Source organism: Budorcas taxicolor, chromosome 7, assembly GCF_023091745.1.
Source record: "Budorcas taxicolor isolate Tak-1 chromosome 7, Takin1.1, whole genome shotgun sequence".
Classification (NCBI taxonomy): Eukaryota; Metazoa; Chordata; class Mammalia; order Artiodactyla; family Bovidae; genus Budorcas; species Budorcas taxicolor.
This window is the reverse complement of record NC_068916.1, coordinates 37,942,575-37,965,440: the sequence shown is the minus strand read 5'-3', so window position 1 is coordinate 37,965,440 and position 22,866 is coordinate 37,942,575. Positions and strand designations below refer to the sequence as shown.

Below are 22,866 nucleotides of genomic sequence, written 5' to 3'. Positions count from 1 at the left end.
TTTCTAGTGTTAAAACATTTGGAGGATGGCTGAAAGACCTAAAGGCCTGGGCCCTGTGTCTCCTTGGGGCTAATGTGACTGACAAAGGCTGAAGCCAAGGACTTACCCGGACAGACGCCACCTGCTGGTTGGGCAATACGAGTTCTGGGATAATCACTGCAAGTGTAGACGGGAATAGGTCAGTGGCATCAGGGCCAGTGCCCCCTTGGCCAACTGCTGACCATAATAAGCCCAGCTCGGGGCTCATCCCTCCAAACCTGCCCTTAAGCTCTCTACTGCCAGACCCCCACTACAGCTACCCCTGAGCCGCTAGTTAGCAGGTCCTCCACCTCCCATTGGAGAAGGAAATGGCAACCCACTCCAGTGTTCTTGCCTGGTGAAGAACAGGGATGGGGGAGCCTGGTGGGCTGCCGTCTATGGGGTCGCACAGAGTCGGACACGACTGAAGCGACTTAGCAGCAGCAGCAGCCGCCACCTCCCATTGTGCAGATGGGGAAACTGAGGCCCAGAGAAAGAGGGCCAGGCCCAGGGTCAGATGTGAGTTGGGACAGAGATAGAGTGAAAACTCAGGTCTCTCCTCCTGTTGAATCCCTGAGAGAGAGGCAGGGCTGGAGGCCTTCCTCCCTTTTCAGGGGCACACCTAGGGGTCTGAGCAGCATCTGTGGGAGTTGCCCAAAGGTAGTTCTGGCAGAGTACAGGGGAGGAAGGGGCTTGCAGCTTACCAAAAGTCTTATCCTCAGGCAGAAAGTAAGGCGCGTTGTCATTCACATCCTCGATGGTGATGGGGAGGCTTCCTAGAGGGAAAAGATTGGCTGGCTTTGGTCTCTAAGTAAGGCTTGACCCACAAAGCCTCGTCTTCAGGCTTGTTCCCAGCAGCCTCCCTCCCATGCATCACCCATGCTCAGGCCACTCCCCTACTAACTCAGCCTCCTCTGGCCTGTGTAAGAGGGAGCATCCTCCCCAGACCTCAGAGAGGATAAGCAACTTATCCAAAGTCACGTAGTGAGGCCACTGGGCCAGGACTGAGCCCAGCCCAGGTATGTGCCACCTGGCCGCAACATTATTCTGACCCTGCTTAGCTGTGTAAGCTAGATTATTGAACTGCACACTCTGTACCTCAGTTTCCTCATCTATAAAATTGTCTAGGGCTCAATTACCACATGGATTGTGTGGCAGTAAAATGGTGAAATGTTTGCAAGGTGCCTAGCATAGGCTGGGCTGTAGTAAGGATTCAATATATGCTGGCTGTTGATGTGACTGTTATTGCTGCTGCTGCTGCTGCTGCTGCTGCTGCTAAGTCGCTTCAGTCGTGTCCGACTCTGTGCGACCCCATAGACGGCAGCCCACCAGGCTCCCCCGTCCCTGGGATTCTCCAGGCAAGAACACTGGAGTGGGTTGCCATTTCCTTCTCCAATGCATAAAAGTGAAAGTGAAGTCGCTCAGTTGCGTCCGACACTCCGCAACCCCATGGACTGCAGCCCTCCAGGCTCCTCCATCCATGGGATTCTCCAGGCAAGAGTACTGGAGTGGGTCGCCATCGCCTTCTGTGTCAGAGGTGGGATCTGAGCACACACCTGGCTCTGAAGCGTCTCTTTACACTGCCTCTCAGCATCACAGCATTAAGTGCTAAAGTCCCTTGGACAACAAGGAGATCAAACCAATTGATCTTAAAGGAAATCAACCCTGAATACTCTTTGGAAGGACTAATGCTGAAGCTGAAGCTCCAGTATTTTGTTCATCTGATGCGAACAGCCAACTCATTAGAAAAGACCCTGATGCTGGGAAAGATTGAAGGCAGGAGGAGAAGAGGGAGTCGGAGGATGAGATGGCTGGATGGCATCACCAACGCAATGGACATGAACTTGGGCAAATTTGGGGAGATGGTTAGAGAGAGGGAGGCCTGGCATGCTGCAGTCCATGGGGTCGCAAAGAGTCAGACACGACTGGGCAACTGAACAACAGCATGCCGAGCACTGCACTCAATGCCTTCCATACATATTCTCAGGTGCTCTTCACAGGCAACCTACTACCCGGCTCCACTTGACCGATGGGGCAACTCAAGCTCAGGGCAGTGTCGTGACTTTCCCAGGGGCACAGCTCATCGGGGCTGGAGCCAGGATGGAACCCAGACCTTACAAATTCCAGTTCTTCCCCACAGCCCCTGTGTTGCAGCCTGCTGAGCCCTGCAGGCCAGGCTGCCTCACCATTGTCACTGTAGGCCTGGAAGCGGGGGTCTGTTGTGAGGTCATAGGCCCGCACGACCAGCGTGACCAAGTCACAGGCCTCATAGTCGATGGCCTCGCTCTGGTTGATGAACACCGAGCCGTTGGCCAGCACAGAGAACCAGCCGTGGCACAAGCTGCCCACGTCAACTCCAGCCTTGGTGCAGATGACATTCACAAGCTGTACCTCCACCTGGGACATGGTATCCCTGTCCTGGGCCACCACGTTGCCCAGCATGCCGTGCTGTGAGCCATTCTCGGCCACCCGGATGCCCTGGAGCGAGGCTGAGTCCAGGGTGGGGGGCACGTCATTCACGTCCTCCACAGCCACAAGCACTTCTGCTGTAGTCTCATGCCCCTGGGCGTCCGCGTTCTCCGCTCTCACGATCAGACTGAAGGAGGCCTGTGTCTCGTAGTCCAGGCTCACATCCGAGGGCAACGAGAGGCGGCCTGCTGCCTGCCCAGACCCCAGCACCGAGCCTCGGACCATGAAGTTGTTGGCGCCGCTCCCTGACAGGCTGAAGCTGATGCGGTTGTTGGCTTCCGTCTGGTCTGCATCCCAGGCCTCCACCACGCCCACCTGCACTTCTGTGGATGAGGGGCAGAGTGCAGAGGGACGCCTGGCCCGGCAGCCACCGGGGGCATCCTCCGTCCTCACCCACCTTGGGGGCCTCAGGCCTGCCCTTGACTTACCCACGGAGCCCCAGGGAGGACTTACCTGGGTCTCTCTCCCTCACCCAGAAGGAATATCTGGACTGGTTGAAGATGGGCAGATTATCATTGATGTCCTGCAGACAGAGGCAGTTCTGAGCCCAGGAAACTGAGGCCCCCAGGTTGGGCCTCCCCAGACACAGCCTGAGAAGCCAATATTTCCGCTGACCTGCGGCCCATTCTCTCTGTCCATCTCCTCAGACAGCGCTGCCCACTTCAGAGATGATGAAACAGACTTCAGGAGAACAGAGCTAGCCCTGCCCCTGCCCCCGCGGGGCTCCGAGGTCCGTGGCGGGCCCTCTGAAGTTGGTGCACACTTTGTTTCCCTGTCCACCACTCACAGCTGTCTCAGACCCTGCTCTCCAGAAGGATGGTTCTGCATCCCCACCTGTGTCCCCGCCTGGCCCAGCTTCACTCCCCATCTCTCGGATTTACTGTGTTGGTGCCAATACCACCATGATCCCACAAATGCCCAAGTTTTTCCTGGTCCCCTCCTTTCTCCTGTCCCTCCTACCCTTGGTTGGCCCCACCACACTTGCTCTGAGCTCAGGTGGGGAGGCGCTGGGGGCATATGCCAGGGCTGGACCTGGTCCTGCCCTCGGATGCCCACTGCCTTCTGTTCTCGCCTTCCCTTCCCAGTGGCCCGTCCCATGCAGAGTGCTGCCTCCGTGTGACAGAGTCAGGCCAACTCCGCCTGCACCTCCTCCCCTGACGCTGGTATGCTGAGTGCTCTTGGCTCTCCGGGTCCTTCCCCAGGGCAGCCCATGGACTTCTGCTTTCAGCTTTTTCTAAACGGTAGGAACATCTTTGAAAACCAGAGCCCTCTCCTTCTTAACCAGATGGAATTTCTGATGGAGATTTCCCAGAGATGGCATCACTGCCCCATGTCCATGGCCAGCTGCCTTCTCAAGGTCGTCCTCACAGGAGGAGCTACGAGCACAGCTCCAAGCTCAACCCGGCTCCACCTCTTCCTCGTGGTGTGACTCTGACCTCTCTGGGCCTCAGTGTCTTCATCTGCAGATTGGGGTCGTCATCCCTACTCACAGGGCTCATGGGTGTGACAGAAGCTTGATGGCTCAAGAAAGGCAGTTTTGCTTTTTTTCCTTCTTTGTGGCCTATTCTCCCCCACCCCCAAAGACAGCTGGTGAGTCCTCACCTGGCTTCCGTTCCTCTGTTTTCCCTGATGTCTCATTCTGATCCTTGTAGGAAAGTGTTACATCCCAACCCAGTGGGAGACAGGGCTGCTGTGTGCAGGGCCACAGGCTGTGCACTGCAAAACCCATGGGGGCGCCAACTACGTCATGGACATGAGGTGCTTGTGAGGGAAGAGCAGCCTTAGAACCAGACAGACTGGATTCAAAGCCCCATTCTGTGACCCAGGCAAGCTACTGAACCTCTGTGCGCCTTAGTTTTTTGATCAACATGACGGAGCTAACCCCCTCTGCCTCGCAAGGCCAGGTGTGCACTGAGTGTTTTCTCCAGGCCGGGCATTCTTTGCAACACTTTCCATTTATTAACTCATATTATTTTCATCCCCATTTTACAGATGAGGAACTTGAGGACACAGGGAGGCTCACTGATTGCCTAAGGTTACACAACCAATGAGCCAGGACTCTAACCCATCAGCTCGGCTCCAGAACTCTTTTACCCACCATATTCAGTTCAGTTCAGTTCAGTTCAGTTGCTCAGTTGTGTCCGACTCTTTGCAACCCCATGAATCACAGCACGCCATATTGCAAGGGCAGAAATGTGATTTGAGTGGGCAGGAGGGAGAACAGGCCACCTTCTCGGTAGCGTCCCAATACGGGGTTCATCCCAAACCCCGTCCCTGGCTGAGCCGGGCCTTACCTCCACGGTGATGGTGACGCTGACAGTGGTCCAGAGGGCAGGTTCGCCAGAGTCAGACACGTTCACGCTCAGCACGATGCGGCCCCCCAGAGCGGGGTTGATGGCCTCTCGGTCCAAGGGCCCCAGGTTTCTGAGGATGCCTTTGTCGGGGTCCACTGAGAAGTTGTGGCTGTAGGGGCTGGGCAGGAGGCTGAAGTGCAGCAGGCTGTTGTTGGTGTCTGGCTGGTCATTGTCGTGAGCCTGGGCAGGTAGGCAGGGTTGGGATGCCCGCCATGAGGTGCTTGCCCACCCATGGGCCTCCACCTCTTAAAATCAGAGGGATGCTCCCCAATTCCCAGCCCCTGTCTCCCAGCTAAGAGGACAGGACCAACAAGAGCTTGCAAGAGCTTCTGAGGTCTTAAACACTGAGGTCATTCCTTCATCCCACACATGTTTACCTACCACATGCCCAGCCCTGTTCTAGGAACTGGGACTAGAGCTGTGATCAAGACAGTTCCCGTGTGGAGCTGATATTCTAGTGAGGTGAGAGGTATGGGGCAATATACTACAGACAGTCAAAAGTAAAAATAAACCAACAGAAACAAGTGTAAGGGAATTCTGTGGTGGCCTGGTGGTTACGATTCTGGACTTTGCCTCCTGGAGCCCAGATTCAGTCCCTGGCCGGGGGGGTGGGGAGGAGGGGAGGGACTGAGATCCCACAGGCCATGTGGTGCAGCCAAAAAAAGTAAGTGTGAAGTCCAACAAGATTCTGATTCATCATGACTACTTCGGTGCTTTATTTTTTTTTTTAAGTAGCTGAAATTCTTCACCCAATCTGTGTGTGTGTGTATTCCTGTCCTGCCAGGCTCCTGAGCACACGCTTGGTGTGCCTTTAGGGTGACTGGGCACAGAGAGCCCAAGAGGCTCTCCCCTGCCATCAGGGCTTTGCGCACACACACGGATGCCTTCTACACCGTGTCTGCTTGACTCCAGGTCAGGTTGGTCCCTCCGCTGGGCTTCCCCCAGCCCTGTGCCACCTTGCATACAGCACAAGTGACACCCTTGCAGAATGGGCTGCCACCCTCCCTGGAAGCAGGAATTATGGTGAATTCATCTCAGAGGACCCAGGGCTCAGCAAAGGGCCTGTTGCATGTAGGTGCTGAGCAAATGTGGCTTTGAATCCAGAGCTGGGCTAGTCTGACTCGGACCCAATTCTTTCATCTCCTCCCTGCACACCGCCACCTTCAGCTCTTTTTGTTTCAGATCTGTCGGGATCTCGTTTATGAAATGAAAAACTCTGGTTGTTCATCCCTCAGCACTCTGAACTCAAGCCAGCTGATTCACCAAGCACTTCTCAGGGCTGAAACCAGGCACTGTGGTTCCAGCAGCATACCTGAGATGCTCTGGCCCCAAAGAGTTCTCAGACCAGCGTGAGAAGCATTGAGGTGCATGGAGAAAGACCCAGGTTTCAGCACTGCCACTGGCTGGCTGTACAACCACAGAAAAGTCACTTAACCTCTTTAAGCCTGTTTTCTCCTTCTGTGAAATGGGGACCATTAGAACAGCTACTTCACAAGGTTGTCAAGAGATCAGGAAACCACAAGCCCCAGAAAGACGGGAGGGCCCCGTGGCCAAGTGACTGTCATTCTGAAGATTTTGTTTCCTGCTTCTCACAAGACCTCCTTATAGATGATTCAGTGCAGGAGCTTCTCCCCAGCCTTCCTCTGCAGCCAACAGTTGGTTCTTATCTCCTCGTCTCTGAGAATCTGGCCACTGGTCTCATTTCCATTTTTGCTCTGGCCATTATGAAGCTGAGAACTGAGTTTTCAGCCCTCTCCTAGCAATTGTATGGCTTCGGGTTTAACCCTACCTTTGTGCTTACACCGCCTGGTAGCTCAGATGGTAAAGAATCTCCCTGTGATGCAGGAGACCTGGGTTCAATCCCTGGGTCAGGGAGATCCCATGGAGAAGGGAATGGCAACCCGTTCCAGTATTCTTTCCTGGAGAATTCCAGGGATAGAGGAGCCTGACAGGCTACAGTCTATGAGGTCACATAGAGTTGGACAGGATTTGTGTTTATTTTCTCTTTTTCTTCATTTCTTTTATGATACTTTTAAATCTAAGCCTCCCAAATCCTTTTTGGAGTGAGGCCGAGACCTGCATTTTAAAGAGCAGTGTGGTTTTTGAGGGCCCGCTGTGTGCTAGCCGGCACTTTATATCCTTTATGACCCTGGGAATAAGTTCTATGATTGACCTTATTTTCCAAAGAAGAAATGGAGGCCCAGAGAGACTGGAGTGACTTCTCAGGGCCACACAGCAGAGCCCAGATTCCAGCACAGGGCCAGCATGGCAACAGAGCCAGGCTTGGTGCCCTGGGCCTTTTCCCTCCACCCCCCACTAGTTTCAGGCCAGCTCGCACCTGGATGGCCACGGAGACATTTCCCTCCTCCTCCTGGACAAAGATGTTGTAGGAGCCGCTGACCACAGGACTGTTATCATTGACGTCTAGCACGTGGATCTGTAGCGTGGTCGAGGACGACAGGTTCCCGCCGTCCGTGGCCTGCAGTGTGAGGTAGTACACGGCCTGCTTCTCCCGGTCCAGCAGCTCGCGGTTTCTCACCGTCACCTTCCCCGAGTCTGGATCCACTGCAAAGATGTCCGCCCTGCGGCCAGATGGAGCGAAAAAAGATACAGGATGTCCACTTCAATTTGAATTTCAGATAAACAATGAAAAGTATTTTAGGACGTCCCGTGGAATATTTGCAACCTACTTATACAACCAAAAAAAATGAATAATTTATTTATCTGAAATTGAAATGTAACTGGGTACCCTATGTTTTATCTGGCTCCTCTAGCCCCACTGTGAGGCAGAGAGGCGAACCTGGGTCCCCCTTACCACCCGCCCCGCTCCCATCAGAGACATTACCCATTCCCTGGAAGCAGGCTGTAGGTGACGTGGCCCCCCTCTCCTGTGTCGGGATCGGAGGCCTGTGAGGCAGAGAGACAGGTAATGGGACACTGAGTGGAAGCCATGCCCTCGCTGCCGACCATGCAGTTGATGAGGACAGGGCAGGCTTGCTTCCTGAGCCGAAGGGAGAAGCCCCTGACGCACTCAGACTGACACGCTCACCCTTGCACACTCACATGTACATGCACACTTGCTGGAATCCGATGACCCCAGATGACGCAGAGACTCTGGCAGGAACAGCCCCAGGCCTGCCCATCTCCACGTCTCTCCCAGCCCAGTCCAGCCCTGTCCCCTGTCACTCACGTGGATGCTGTCGGTGACCACATAGCCAACAGCACTGTGCTCGAAGACACTGAGGTTGTACATGCTGAGGGGGAACGTGGGCCTGTGGTCATTGGTGTCTCGAAGGTGGATGGTCACGGAGGCGACAGAGGCGTTCCCGCTGACAGAGTCAGTGGCTGTGACCTAAGCACAGAGGCAGAGGCAGCGGCATGGGGATGGGCGCACCCCATGGCTGGCCCCCCCTGGGCCACCAAGCACCGCTCACCTGCACCAGCATCACTGACTGCCTCTCGTAGTCCACCAGCGACGGTTCCCTCACCAGCACCTGCACATCCACTGAGCCCACTGCCCGCTGCGGGGAGACGCTGAACGCTTCAGCATCTGGGCCCCCCAAGGTCAGCAGGAAGGTGCCGTTGTTGCCCTGTAGAGGTGGGCTGTAAGTAGGGACCCCAGTCCTGCAGTGTACCCACCTGCGTCTTTCTCCCAGTCCCTGGCCACAGGCCCCGGGAGGGTGGACTGGTCATTCCTGTAGACGTGGGCTCATCAGAAGACTTCCCTGAGGCACTGTGGGCCCCAGCCTGGGCTGCAGAGCCTGGACACACACCGCTCACTCCCTTTGAGTCTTCCATACCAGCCACCCTCCACCATGCACTCCAACCCCAAACACCATCGGTGCCCAACATTGGCCCATTACACACATGCCCCTTCTACTCTATAGCCTCTCCACTTAATGCCAACCATAAACTCCACACACCACCCAACCACCACCACCACCCCAAATCATCCTCCACTCAACATTTTGTATCAACTCATTGTCACTACCACTGTTGTTATTCAGCGTTCAGTACTACCCAAATCATCCACCACTTAGTACCAACCTCTCTCAAGAATACCTTCCAATTTGACACCCATTTAGAAGCGTCTGTGCTCAACACCTCCCACATCCCCCAATATCCAATACCAGCTCCCCTCAACTTCACCATCTACCCATCACTACCCTCTACACAACACCTCTACAAAGTGACATTCCACCCAACCTTACCCAGCGTCCTGCCTTTCTACTCCCCACCACTGAGCTCCGCCCTGAACACAAGACCTCCCACCAGCTCAGCATCACTCAGCAGTTCCAGTGTCACTCAGACTCTGATCATCACCACCACCCGTGGCTGGCACCGCTGTCACTCACTGCAACACTGTGTACCACGGTCGGTGCTCTGCTGGCCACTCTCCACCTCCCCTCCCCAGTGACCCCCCATCATCACTTCCGCCCACCCTGCCTATGATCTGGGTGTGCCTGCCTTGTCTGGGTCGTAGACCACCATGGCGAGGTCCTCAATGGGGATGCGCGTGGAGGCGTGCTCATCCACGTAGCCAGTGAAGTTGGCTTGAGTCTCGTCGGGAGTGAAGGCGCAGTCTTGGAGGCTGCAGTTGTAAAACTCAGGTACGTGGTCATTGACGTCTGTCACTCTCAGCGTGACCCATATGCTCGCCTTGGCCTCCTGCCCGTGGATGTTGGGGTGCATCTCGGTGGCCTGAGAGCAGAGTTGAAGCCGGAAGGCAGAGGTCAGAGAACCAGCATCCCGAAAGAGCTGAGATCAAAGATCAAAGTGGGGGTGCAGAGAGTGGGGTGCAGAGAGTGGGGGTGCAAAGGGGGCAGTGGCCCCCTCACTCACCGTGACCTGCACTTGCACTTCCTCATCCTCCTCCAGCAGTTGCTCTCTGTCGAGGGGACTGTTGACTGTGATCACCCCATCTTGCTTGCCAATATCAAACCAGCCAGGCCTTGTGGAATCTGGGAAGAGGCAGCAGGAACAGCTCCTTCCAGTGGCTCTGAAGGAGCCCCCACCCCTCCGCTTGCCCAGCGCCAGCCTGGGGACACCCCGTTCTCACTGGAGATGCTGTAGATCACAGGGTCATTGATGCCTCTGTCACCATCCATGGCTTCCACCTTCAGCACCGAGGTTCCCTGCAGGGAGGCACAGTCGGGAGCCAGGCCCGTCCCTACCTCTCAGCTCCCCCCAGGCCCTCCCCCAGGTGCCCAGCATACCTGGGGTGCATCCTCAGCCACGGAGGCTGAGTAAAACTCCCGAACAAACTGGGGGTCCAGGTCTGGCTTGTCGATTACAGAGATGGACACGAAGACAGATGAGGAGCACTGGAAGACGGTGCGATTGTTGTACAGGCCGCCCGAGTCCTGCGGGGAGACAGGTCTCCATGAATCTGGGCCTCGGGTCCCCATGCCCCCAGCCCCCTCCAGCGCCCCCACTCACACAGGCCTTCAGCTCCAGCTGGTAGAAGGAACTCTTGCTGTTGTAGTTGAGGCTGCCATTGAGGATGATGGAACCATTGGGTAGGATCCTGAAGAGGTACTCACTGCCCTCCGTGGCAGGAATGACCTGAGGCACAGCACAGTCAGGCCAGGCTGCCCCAGGATGGCTCTGCCCCCAGGACCTGCTCTCAGAGGTCTGGGGTCAAATCCTGGCTCTGCTCTTGACCTCACCATGTCACGTAACCTCTCCGATACTCAGTTTCTGCCTCTGAGAAGTGGGCGAGATACTGCCTCAGCACTCTGGGTGAGAGGGTGGGGAGAAGGGTTCGGTCTTCAGCAGGTACCCTTCTTAGGCGACTGACCAAATGGGGCCAGAGGGGGCCAGAGAACTGTGTGGGGACCAGGGCTGGGCCATGGCAGAGCTCCTGGTCTGCAAGGTGCCTGCAGGTTGTGTGGGAGATGCTGCCCCCTGGTGGCCATGAGGAGCGGCAGCGCCCACACTTCCACGTGGACCATACACACTCACATTTTCTATGGAGTATACCACCGCGCCGGACGAGCCTGTGTCTTTGTCTGTGGCCAGCACAGATAACACCACGGAGCCCACCGGCAGGGTCTGTAACAAAAGAAAGTGAAAGTGAAGTCTCTCAGTCGTGTCCGACTCTTTGCGACCCTGTGGACTGAGGCTACCAGGCTCCTCTGTCCATGGGATTCTCCAGGCAAGAATACTGGAGTGGGTTGACATTTCCTTCTCCAGGGGATCTTCCGGACGCAGGGATTGAACTCAGGTCTCCCACATTGTAGGCAGATGCTTTAACCTCTGAGCCACCAGGGAAGCCCCTCTATAACAAAAGGTTTCATCAACTCTGAGTTCCAATCCATTTTCTTTCTTTTTTTTTTCCAATCCATTTTCTTCATGCCCAAGCACATGCTCCAACCTGGAGTTCCAGGGCCCACAGCCCTACCACGGGGAGCGTGACAGACCTTCCAGAACCTGAAGCCCAGTGTTTGTTCCACAGGTGCCCCCTTTTTTTCCCCTGGGCTGGGCCTCTGGGGGCATCTGGACATCGGCAGGAAGCAGAGTTCCCCCGTCTCCTCTCTCCAATGCAGCCCCCTCACCACATGAACTAGCTTCTGATTTGCTGAGCCCCTCAGGGCCAGTATAAATGATCATTCCAGAACTCAGGTTTTGCCACTCCCCTGCTTAAACTTCCCTGTGGGTTCTCTGTAGCCTCCAGCCCAGGTTGCAGACAGTACTCTTCAGAGCTGAAAGTTTCTTTTGGATGCCTTTGCCCCAGGACCTGTCCACACTCACTAATTCCACAAGGGGGCCAGAGAGATCTCTGAAAATCCTGAACCAGACCACATCACTCTCATGCTCAAAATCCACCAGTGGTTTCCCCATTCCACTCAGAATATAGTCCAGACTGCCTCCATGGACCTCTGGGGTCAGGCCCACCTCTCTGACCTCACCTGTTCCTCACACTCCACCCTCCTTCCACAGCTGCTTTCTTGCTATGCCTACAACTCTCCAGGCTGATTCACACCTCAGAGCAGTTGCTATTCCCTGCCTGGAAAATCCTTTTCCTGAAGCAGCCCAGGCAGGCTCCTTGACATTTAGTTCTGCTCAGATGTCACCCACCCAGAGAAGACTTTCCTGACTGGCTCAACCTGGAAGCAGCCCATTGTGCTCTTCACTGAGCACAATACCCTCTGAAATAATCCTATCTGTTTAATGTTTTGTTCATTAGTATCTGTGATCTTCACTACAATGTGAGCTACTGAGGGTGGCAACCAAGTCTATCATCTCCAGATATCTTCAGCACCAAGGACAGTGCCAGACACATAGTAGGCATTCGATCAGAGCGTGTTGAAGGTCTGTCTGGGCCTCACCAGCCTCTTGTCTGGCCTGGGGGGTAGGGCACACCCCTCAGGTCTTTGAATCCGTGTAGTAATGAAGACTCAGGAGTGGTGTGTTTCCTGCTTGTGGACCACTGGAGAACCTCCTCCCTGCCCAAGCAGTTCAAGTCAAGCTGTCACCCTTGCTGAAGGGGAAGGCCCATGATGCCAACTTTGACAACTGGAGCATGCCGCACCCCTCAGCTGATGGACATGCATGCATGCTAGGTCGCTTCAGTCATGTCCGACTCTGTGACCCCATGGACTGTAGCCCAACAGGCTCCTCTGTCCACAGGATTTTCCAAGCCAGAATACTAGAGTGGGTTACCATTTCCTTCTCCAGGGGATCTTCCCGACCCAGGGATCAACCCTGGGTCTCATATCTCCTGCATTGCAGGTGGATTCTTTACCACTAGAGCCACCTGGGAAGCCCAGCAAACAATGCTGGCATGTGCACGTGACCCAAAATGGGTCAGTGAGAGTCAGCCCTGGGGTGTGGGTTGGGACCACTGAGAAAGAGACAGTCTGTGTTGCAATTCAAAGCCAGTGGGATGTGAGCCTGGAGCTGCTGGGGGCACTTTCATCATCACGAGAGAGAACTTCTCCCCCAGGCCCAGGATGAAGGCAGCAAGACTCACAGAGGTGCAAGGTGGAAAGAAGTCTCTTCTTGATGACTGGCTCGAGTGCCTAGATCCAGCCATGTTTGAAGCCAGATAGACCATTCACATGTCCAGACACATGAGAAAATCAATTTCTTCCTCTCCACCTGGGATGATCATAACTTAAAGAACTCCAATCCAGTGTGATGGATTGAAAAATGTTGCTTGTAACTATTGTACATGGGGTCACATGCAACCCCCTGAATTTGGTTCCTGCGGCTGCCCTTTCTAGGAGGCACTCTTCCCAATCCTGGATGACCTGCTGACTGTCTCCAGTCCTTTCCACTCTGAGCAGATTTGTGGGATGTCTGCATTCTATACACCCACCCTGGTAAGGCAGATGTTACCTCGCTGACGTTGGTGGAGAAGCTTATGCTCTGGAAAACAGGCGCATTGTCGTTTCTGTCCTCTACGATCACCTGCATTTCCCTCTGCACCTGCAAGTGAGAAGCAAGCCCAGGTGAGCCAGAAAACGTGGGAGTTTGAGAAAACAAATTCAGGAGTGCCTGGACAGGAATGCAAGTTGGCATAGCGTCTCAGGAGAACAATCAGGCAGTGTCTGGGTTGACTCTTTATTTGATACCATTTCAAATGCCAGAAAAGTTGCAAGTACAGAACAAAGAACTCCTGATACTCTTCATGCAGATTTACCCCTTATTTAGTTTCTCTCTCTCTCTTCCCACATGTTTGCTGAACCACTGGAGAGTTCATTAGGTCATTTAAGAAATCTAAGACATAGCAGTCTTATTACTAGAATCTTCCTTTTAGCTTTGTTAGCCACAAAGTAAAGCTGTGAACAACATAAGTGTTGAGGAGACCAACTAAGCACCATGGTAGGTCCCCACACTGGGCCATAGACATACAGGAAATGGGAGACTTGTGTGCAGATTCAGAAAGGCTCCAAAGCTGACTGTTGAGTGGACAAGTCAGTGCAAGACCATAAAGGCAGCAGGATTCCATTCGGGTTTAAGAAAATACACTGAAAACTACAATCTTTCTGCTATGGATGCATATATGTATGCCAGTGCTTAGCAAGGGATGAAAAACACAGTGATGGTGGATACTTTAGATGGGAGTGGGTTGGGAAGTATTACAGAGAGAAAGTATCTCTCTTACAGAGAGAAAGTAATTATGAATATCCAAGTCATCTTTTAATGTATAGGTTTTAAGGAATAGGTCATAAAGAGAAAACCCCCAACTTTCACAGACACAGACATAGCTCTATAAGTGTGTTATTGAGAAACATGAACACTGAGACCAGCCCATTAGTCAAAGGAGTTGAAGATGATGATCTCAGTGGAGAGAAGGTAGGGAGTTATTTGGTGTCTGTTTTCTTACTAATACATGCATTAATATGAATTAATAATGTAATTCATGATAACAGCAGATATGCAAATATACAAACAGTATATCTATAAGCAGTAGATATGCAAAATAGATACACCATAAATATATATACACATATGCATATAATTAAAACAAATTAGTAGTAAATACTAAAATCTTGGTAATACTGTATGATGAAAAAGGGACAAGTATAATTTTGATAAAAATAAACATTCAGTTTGTTCTTTGTTAGCCGAGGCTCGCTCTGCTTGTCTGAGGTCGGGACACCACTAGCCGCGGACCCTCAGGCCCCTGCCCTCTGATCCTGGGACCATCACCCTTCCCTCCCCCGCTGACTCACTCGGTTGTTGTAGCTGTCGCTCACGGAGATGGTGATGGCAAACCAGTAGCGTGTCTGCAGTGGGCAGAGAGACAGGCACCAAGGTGAGCCCTGTTTGGGCATCCACCAGGGCCCTGCCCACCACCCTGCCCCTCAGAAGGCCTTCCCAAGCTGTTTTCCTTTACCTCATAGTCCAGAAGGCTGGCCAGCTTCACTTCCCCAGTATTTGAAGTGACACTGAAGAAGTAGGCATTGGAGCCACTAATCCCATATTCCAGCTCGTCATTTTCTTGGTCCCGAGCTACCAACCAGAAGGCCTCGGCACCTGCAGATGGGACAGGGAATGCCCAGGGTCCACGGCCACCTAGCTTGATGCTGGCCTGTCCAAGCTGCCCACGAGGCCCGCAGGTACATTTAACTTCTTTTAAAATTAGGAGGGCCAAGACATCAGTGGATGTCTATCAATGGATGAGTGGATAAAGAAGATGTGGTATACATGTGTGTGTGTGAATATTTTGTACATTTTGTACAAAATGGAATATTTTCAGCCATAAAAAAAAAGAATGAAGTCTTGCCATTCGCAACATGGATGGACCTGAAGAGGGCATTCAGCTAAGGGGAAAAAGTCAGAGAAAGACAGATATTGCATGATGATCTCACGCACACGTGGGATCTGAAACCAGAAATCCAAGTTCATTGATTCAGAGAGCAGACTGGTGGTTCCCAGACATGGGGTGAGGAGACTGAACAATGGGTGAAGAGGGTCAAAAGGTACAAATTTTCAGTTATAAAATAAATAAATCCTGGGGATACGATGTACAGCATGGTGACTATAATTAATAATACTGTATTTGGTATTCGAAAGTTGCCGAGAGAGTAGGTCTTATAAGTTCTCACAGCAAGGGAAAAATATTCTGTAACTATGTGTGGTAACAGATATTAGCTAGACTTATTGGGGTAATTATTTTGAAATATATACAAATATATCACTATGTTGTACACCTGAAGCTAATATCACGTTGTATGTCAATTATATCTTGTTCTTTTTAATTACAGAAGAGGCCCACAAAGGCAAAAATGCTAGAATGGTGACGTGATGGTGGGGTCAGCCTGAAGCCTGAGTGTCTCAGAGAACCAGCTTGCTCCTTCTTGCCCACGATGGCCCTTCAGGGACACTCTGGGCAACACACCTGGAGCCTGCCCTTTGATCAGTCTTGCCTCTTCCAGAAACTCCTTGGAAACCTCGGTCTCTCCCCACCCAGCCCCCCTCCTCCAGGAAGACCATCGGGCTAGGAAAATGTTGGTGTCTACGTTGCGTTTCCTCTGCTGTGAGACACCCTGTCAAGTTAAAGCATGCTGGGATGAGGGTGGGGAGTCATTCTGTGTTAAGTGACTATCTCAAATATAAGATACATCCTGACTCAGAAATGCCAAGGTGTAAACTGATATGGCTCTTATACTCAAGGAAATATGGGAGGTGAGTGGGTATGTATAAATTTTTCTCTGTACACGTGTCCCTGGTCACAGAAAGATGGATCAGGGAGAAAATGCTTTTCTAAAAGTCTGCCTGAAAAAAGTCAAATGTAACAAATAATAAGAGCTATGAAATAAAAGACATATATTAGGTCTCTGTTACTAAACTCGAATTTGATATTTAAAATACAATGTATTTTTTGAAGTCTGGAGAAAAAAGAGTCTGCTTGACAGAACTAAACTAGTAAACAGTGTTAGTGTTAGTGTCAGGAAAACAGGTCTTATGCAGGATGGAAAGTGACGAGAAGGGGAGAGAGGGGGTTGAGGTGTAGGTGTTCCTGGCGGTTGAAGTGAAAGTGGCTCAGTCGTGTCCAGCTCTTTGAAACCCCATGGACAGTAGCCCGTCAGGCTCCTCTGTCCATGGGGATTCTCCAGGCAAGAATACTGGGTTGGGTTGCCATGGCTTCCTCCAGGGGATCTTCCCAACACAGGGGTCGAACCTGGGTCTCCCGCATTGCAGGCAGATTCTTTACCATCTGAGCCACCAGGGAGTGTACTTCCCTGTACATTTACATATACTATACTTCAAAATAAAAGGTCTAAATAACATTTTTTAAAAACCTGACTGAAAATGCTTTCTCATCCCTAGAGAGCCATGGAATTCATCTCAGAAAGGAAAAAATTGCCCTTTGGTTTAAGAAAGCCCAGAGAGGGGGCCCCGGGGTTACAGAAGAAAAGACCCTTGGGACTTCCCTGGTGGTACAGTGGATAAGAATCTGCCTGCCAACAGGGGACACGGATGTGATCCTTGGTCCGGGAAGAGTCCACACTCCACGGAGCAACTAAGCTTGTAAGCCACAACTATTGAGCCAGCCTGCTGTAACTACTGCAGCCTGTGTGCCTGGAGCCTGCGCTCCGCAACAAGAGAAGCTCCACAGGGGGAAGCCCGAGCACCACAACGAGGAGTAGCCTCCTCTCGCCACAACTAGAGAAAGCCTGCATGCAGCTACAAAGGCCCAGCACAACCAAGACACATAGATGAGTAAATTTTATATTTTAAAAAGACCCTCATTTGGTCTGGCTGAGATCCTACTTGATTTTAAAGGGTTACCCAAGAGAATGGAGATCATGAGGGCATTTGGATTACATGTATTTGTGACATTTGTTTGGAAGGGGGTGTGTGTGTGTGTGTGTGTGTGTGTGTGTGTTTATCCATGCAAGGAGATCCAACCAGTCCATTCTGAAGGAGATCAACCCTGGGATTTCTTTGGAAGGAATGATGCTAAAGCTTCAGTACTTTGGCCACCTCATGCGAAGAGTTGACTCATTGGAAAAGACTCTGATGCTGGGAGGGATTGGGGGCAGGAGGAGAAGGGGACGACAGAGGATGAGATGGCTGGATGGCATCACTGACTCGATGGACATGAATCTGAGTGAACTCTGGGAGTTGGTGATGAACAGGGAGGCCTGGCGTGCTGTGATTGATGAGGTCGCAAAGAGTCAGACACGACTGAGCGACTGAACTGAACTGAAACAGCTATGAAAACGTGTGTAAAATACCATTAACACATATATACTACTTCTCTGTTGCATTCATAGATATCGAATAGTTTAACCTCAGCCCAGTCCTCCAGGGAGGATTGTGCCATCTCAGGATTTAATGAGACTATCACCTCCCTCATCTTGGCCTCTAAATCTTTATTAATATAACCCTTATGCTGTCCTGACAGCCACATGCAAATGGATGCAGCCCTTGTGGCTGCAAAGCCCATCGCCCACCCTCTCTTCGTGTACCCAGACCTGGGCTTCTGGACCCCAAGGCAGACTCTGGATTTCAGCTTTCTTGACGCCGTCTCTTGCATCATCTGGTAGCTTTGGATATCTGACACTGCAACAAGGACTAAATTGTTCCCCAGTATTCACACCCCCTTTTTCTCTTAGACAAATAGAACCCCAGAGTTTGAGCTGGGCACATGGGTAACTGAAATAACAAAAGCCCTCATTTCTCCAGTCGCCTTTCAGCTAGGGCATGAAGCTAAGTTCTGGCCAATGAGATGTGGGCAGATACAACGTGTGTGAAATCTGGAGGCCTGTCCTTGGGAGAAAGAAGTGAGCCTTCCTGGCCCTTTCCTCCCCCAACTTCTCACAGGAATAGGGTGTGGCCCTAGCCATCTGGGACCCTGTGGATGAAGTCCACGCCACAGGGGAGGCAGAACCTAGAAATGGAAGGAGGGTCCCTGACACCCAAAGCAGAGAGCAAGAACCAGCTTGACTGAACAGACCCTCCAGCAGCCCTGAGCTCACTGCTCTGGGAGACTATGTAAGAGAACAGTAAACCTTGGCCTTGTTTACACTTCTATTATTTGGGGTCTGTTATGAGCAGCTAGGGCTTCCCTGGTGGCTCAGACAGTAAAGAATCTGCCTGCAGTGCAGGAGACCTGGGTCCCATCCCTGTATTGGGAGGGTCCCCTGGAGAAGGGAATGGCTACCCACTCCAGTATTCTCGCCCGGTGAATTCCATGGACAGAGGAGCCTGGGGGTCTGCAGTCCGTGGATCACAAAGAGTCATACACAACTGAGCGACTAACACTTTCTGCGCAGCTGACCCTATATCCCAGTGAATGCAGCCATCTATCCTCTCAGCTTCTTCAACCCCCATCCTGCCTGCTGGGAATTTGGCATCCAGTCCCTGTGGCTTCATCCAAAACACTGCTTTGTGAACGTCATTCACTCCTCTGCACTGCCAAGATCTTTGCTACCAACCGTGTCTCATTATTTATGACCCTGCTTTTAACTGACTTACTGTTTTATGCAAATACATTTATTTTAGAAGCGAACTTTAGATTGTTAGTGTACATGGAAAACCTGTCTCACTCGCCACAGATGGAAGATAACTACAAAGACAACAAAAACAAAGCAAAAGTGTCGACTTCTGATGAAATGTGTCCGTGAAAGGCGCTGAGCCTCAAGTCTGCTCTCTGTCTGTTTAAGAAAAAAAAAAATAGCAAGGGATGGAGGAAGATGAGCAAGTGAGAGAGATAGAAGAAGAATGGTACCAAATGGGTACTTTCTCCCTAGGGAAATCAGAAAGCCTGAAAGAGATGGGAAGCAGGAGGGGTGTTCTCTTGGGGTGGGTCTTAATTATTTGATGCTGTGTGAGGGTCTTTGACCAAAAAGCTGAAAAGAAGAAACTTCTGGAACAAACTCCCTTCGGGCCATCTTTGCCGCATGAGCTGCTGTGGAGCTGCAGGGATGGGGAGCAAGCCCACAGGGGACCCCGGGCCCTCTTATGGGTAAGGGTTTGGCACGATCTGGGCACAGGAACTCGTACTCACCGACTGGCAGGTCTTCGGGCAGGCTCACTGTCGACATGTTGGCCGCAAACATTGGGGCTGTATTGGCCGCCACTGCAGGGACAAGGGGTGCGGGGACATTGGGACACCTCTGGAAAGACTGAACCCCATCTACCCCCAAGGGAGCCTGTCCCAGTCCCAGCAGCCGGCCTTCAGCCCAGCTCACCAGTCTGGGGCTGGATTCCTCCCCAGGCCTCCCCACGGCAGCCAAGCATAGAGCTGGGCTGTAGGAACTAGGTTTTTGCTGATGGAGCAGCCTGCCCTTCTAGAGGGTTCTGCTGAGGGCCCCTGGTTAGTGCTGATGAGAGAGGGGAGGTACCTACCAGACACCACAAGGACAGGAAGCAAGAGGCAGGACAGCCACGGCCACCCCATCATATCTGGAGGGACCTGCAGGAAGAGACGCCAGGAAAGGGGCTCCGGAACCCAGGCCTCCCTCGTCTGGTGGAGCCTTGTCTGTGGGTCCAGCCCTGGCCCACTCACCACCATCACTTAAGGTTCTCCCCCAGGCCCCTATCAAACTCTGCCCATTTGCCAGATGTGCCCCGGGAGGGGAAGAGGTGTTGGCATGAGAGGGAGGGCAGGGTAGCTGGGCCTGGTCTAGAGCTTCAGCCTGAGACTGAGCCTGAACTTGACCCCAGAGTTCAGGGTCCACTGTGTAGCAGGCCTGGCCCCAGGCAGACTGGATGCGCAATCTTATTCCTGCAACGACAAAGTGACTGCTAAAGAACCAAGTCTGAGAGAGGAGGGGGCTTGCCTGAGGCCACACAGAGTCGGCGTCAAGACCCTGCTCTGAACACAGGTGGACTCCAGAATCCATTCCCTCAACCACTATGCTGCCCTGCCTATTTGAAGTGTCCAAGCTAAAATCAGGGGCCTAGAGAGGGACTGCGACTTGTCCAGGACCATCCAGAGACTCTACGGGTGGGCGGGGGCCTTTGTCCTACATGCTGACACAACAAATGGCTGCCTTGGCATCCTTTCTCAAAGTGTGCTCCACGGAACCCCAGCCCTGGAAGATGTCCGTAGCAGAGAGGTCCCTGGTCAAGTCAGTATGGGAAGGACTCTGTGCTCCTCTTGCTGAGAGCTGGGCAGGGACCTTTGGAAGACCCTGCCTGGCCCAGTCTTCTTGGTCGTCTTACATTGCAAGCTGTCCTTCATCCAGGAAGAGGGGGACTTGGATTCACTATCATCAAGAGATGCCTGAAGTGCCAAGGGTCTTTCATCCCAAAAGATGATGGGCACCAAAGCCAAGGGAGAGCAAGATAGTTCCACAGACATTCCTTGCTCTCTGTCAAGAAAGTGTGCGCATGCCTGCATCTGTGTAATTATTCCATAAAACAGGACGTTGTTCTGTATAGCCTTTTGTGCCTTTTGAATTGTGTGCTAAGTGAATACGTGAACTTTTCCAAAGACAAATTGAAGCTGTAAAGTGCGCAAAACTATGGCTGATTCATGCTGATGTTTGGTAGAAATCAATGCAATACTGTAAAGCAATTATCCTTCAGTTAAGAATAAATGCGTGCATGTGTGCTAAGTCACTTCAGTCCTGTCTGACTCTTTGTGACCCCGTGGACTGTGGCCTGCCAGTCTTCTCTGTCTGTGGGGATTCTCCAGGCAAGAATACTGGAGTGGGTTGTCGTGCCCTCCTCCAGGGGATCTTCCCAACCCAGGGGTCAAACCCACATCTCTTGCATCTCCTGCATTGTCAGGAGGGTTCTTTACCATTAGGGCCACCTGGGAAGCCCTAAAAATCAATAAATAAAGAAAAATAAAAGTACCCCAAAGAACACGGTCATTGTCAGGCACCCTAACTGGGTCCCAGGCAGCTCCCTGTCCTGCCCCAGTGCGGCTGAGGCCAGTGGCCTGCCATTTTCCAGAGGAGCCTGGCTCCAAAGCTCTGAGAGAACCAAGAGGGAGGGACCCCAACCCACAGTGGGCTCCTTATGACGGGCCCTCCATGGAGAGCAGAAGGGCTTCCAGAGCTGAACCTTGACCAGAAACCAGAAGGCCTCTCCCTCCCATCGCCCACCCCTCCTCTGAGTTCCCACCTCAGGGACACCCACTTCCCCATCACCCTTGATGTCCCCTCTCCTGAATGCCCTGCTTTCAATCCAATTCCTGCAAATCTTACATTTATTCTCCATCCTACAGCAGGCTTCTTCTCTCCCCGGCTCAGCCCTCCTCAAGGGCTCCTTCCCTTCCTTCTCTTTAATCCAGTCCTCTCAACCAAAATTACCCTCCTCACTTCCTCTAATCACCTCTCTCACATGCTCCAAACCTTACAATGGCTCCTTTTGCCAAACTGCACAAAAAGGCTTCACAGGGACCATCCACACCCTGAGAGCTGCTGCCACTGCCCTCCCCGCCGCTCCCCCCCACCCTCGCCCAGCTTCCTCTCTAACCATGCCCTACCTCCCTCCCTCACACCTCTCCCTACGGAGACCACCCCGCTTTCCCTTACTCTGCATATGAAGTGTCCTCTTTCTGGAATGCCCTCCCTCTCCTTGCTGCCTGGTCCTCCCTGGTGAGCAGTTGCAGGGTTATGTTCCGTTCAATGTTCCAGGGAGGAGCTGAATTCCTGTGCCAGCCCAGAGACCTCACGAGGTGCTGCTCAGATCCCAGCCTGAACTCTGTGGCTCTCAGGGCCCATTATCTTTTTGCAGATCAGCCTCTCCCTTTCAGACCAGGAGAGATGTGAAGGTAAGGTCCAGGTCTGATTCATCTCTCTGATCCCAGGACCAAGCCCAGGGATGAGCCCATAGCAAGCTCAGGGGGCATTTCTGAATTGAATGAATGAGTGTGCCTATGAATCACTGTAACCCCAGTGGCCTGACGTGGAACACACCTGAGAGAGGGGGCCAGGTGGGAGAGGTAAGCATATAGGCTAGAGAGCTTGGGTGCAAATTCAGTGTAATCTTGGGCAAGTAACTTAACCTTTCTGGGCCTCAGCTCCCCCATCTGTAAACTGGAAATAATAATAGCACCTACAGTACAAGGTCTGTGGGAGGCTTCCACTGTGCCTGGCTCAAAGTAAGTGAGCCAAAAACGTCAGCAATTTTTTTTTCTTATTATCATGGCAGAATAAAGGTACACCTCATATTCTGCCCTGGCCAGCCTTGGTCACTTCATAAGCCCCTCTCAGTCAGTCGCCCTGAGATGGCCAGAGGGACCCTGGCTCCAATCTGGCTACTCTCTTCTGGGCTTGACTTGCCGCAACCTGCCATCAAGTTCCAGCCTGAGCCTTCCCTCTTTAACTCAGAGTTATCTTTGCCCCCACTTTGCCCAGACCTGCTGAGGCATTGACAGGGTTGGTAACTTTAAATATCTGCTAACAGGACTTCCTGAGTGGTCCAGTGGTAAAGAATCCACCTGCCAATGCAGGGGACACTGGTTCAATCCCTGGTCTTGGAGGGTCCACATGTTGCAGAGCAACTAAGTCCATGTGTCAGAACGAGAGCCTGTGCTTCAGAGCCCAAGTTCCGCAACAAGAGACGCTATCACGATGAGAAGCCAGTGCACCGCAACAAAGCTTAG

At 52.5% G+C, this 22,866-nt stretch overlaps 1 protein-coding gene across 1 annotated transcript in view; it reads right to left on the bottom strand.

Annotated features, from left to right (window-relative positions):
• The window catches only part of CDHR2 (cadherin related family member 2), a 45,934-nt gene that overhangs the window by 10,854 nt on the left and 12,214 nt on the right, over positions 1 to 22,866 (bottom strand). The window contains exons 2-21 of the mRNA XM_052643780.1: positions 19,653 to 19,719; positions 19,312 to 19,383; positions 14,689 to 14,828; positions 14,525 to 14,578; positions 13,185 to 13,274; positions 10,806 to 10,895; positions 10,281 to 10,406; positions 10,058 to 10,204; positions 9,901 to 9,976; positions 9,684 to 9,802; positions 9,309 to 9,542; positions 8,276 to 8,431; positions 8,032 to 8,193; positions 7,687 to 7,748; positions 7,180 to 7,423; positions 4,782 to 5,021; positions 2,941 to 3,010; positions 2,205 to 2,810; positions 723 to 794; positions 107 to 156 (exon numbers count right to left, since the gene is read on the bottom strand). Of these exons, the coding sequence (XP_052499740.1) occupies positions 107 to 156; positions 723 to 794; positions 2,205 to 2,810; positions 2,941 to 3,010; positions 4,782 to 5,021; positions 7,180 to 7,423; positions 7,687 to 7,748; positions 8,032 to 8,193; positions 8,276 to 8,431; positions 9,309 to 9,542; positions 9,684 to 9,802; positions 9,901 to 9,976; positions 10,058 to 10,204; positions 10,281 to 10,406; positions 10,806 to 10,895; positions 13,185 to 13,274; positions 14,525 to 14,578; positions 14,689 to 14,828; positions 19,312 to 19,383; positions 19,653 to 19,719 (2,877 nt within the window). The remainder of the gene's footprint in view (positions 1 to 106; positions 157 to 722; positions 795 to 2,204; positions 2,811 to 2,940; positions 3,011 to 4,781; positions 5,022 to 7,179; positions 7,424 to 7,686; positions 7,749 to 8,031; positions 8,194 to 8,275; positions 8,432 to 9,308; positions 9,543 to 9,683; positions 9,803 to 9,900; positions 9,977 to 10,057; positions 10,205 to 10,280; positions 10,407 to 10,805; positions 10,896 to 13,184; positions 13,275 to 14,524; positions 14,579 to 14,688; positions 14,829 to 19,311; positions 19,384 to 19,652; positions 19,720 to 22,866) is intronic.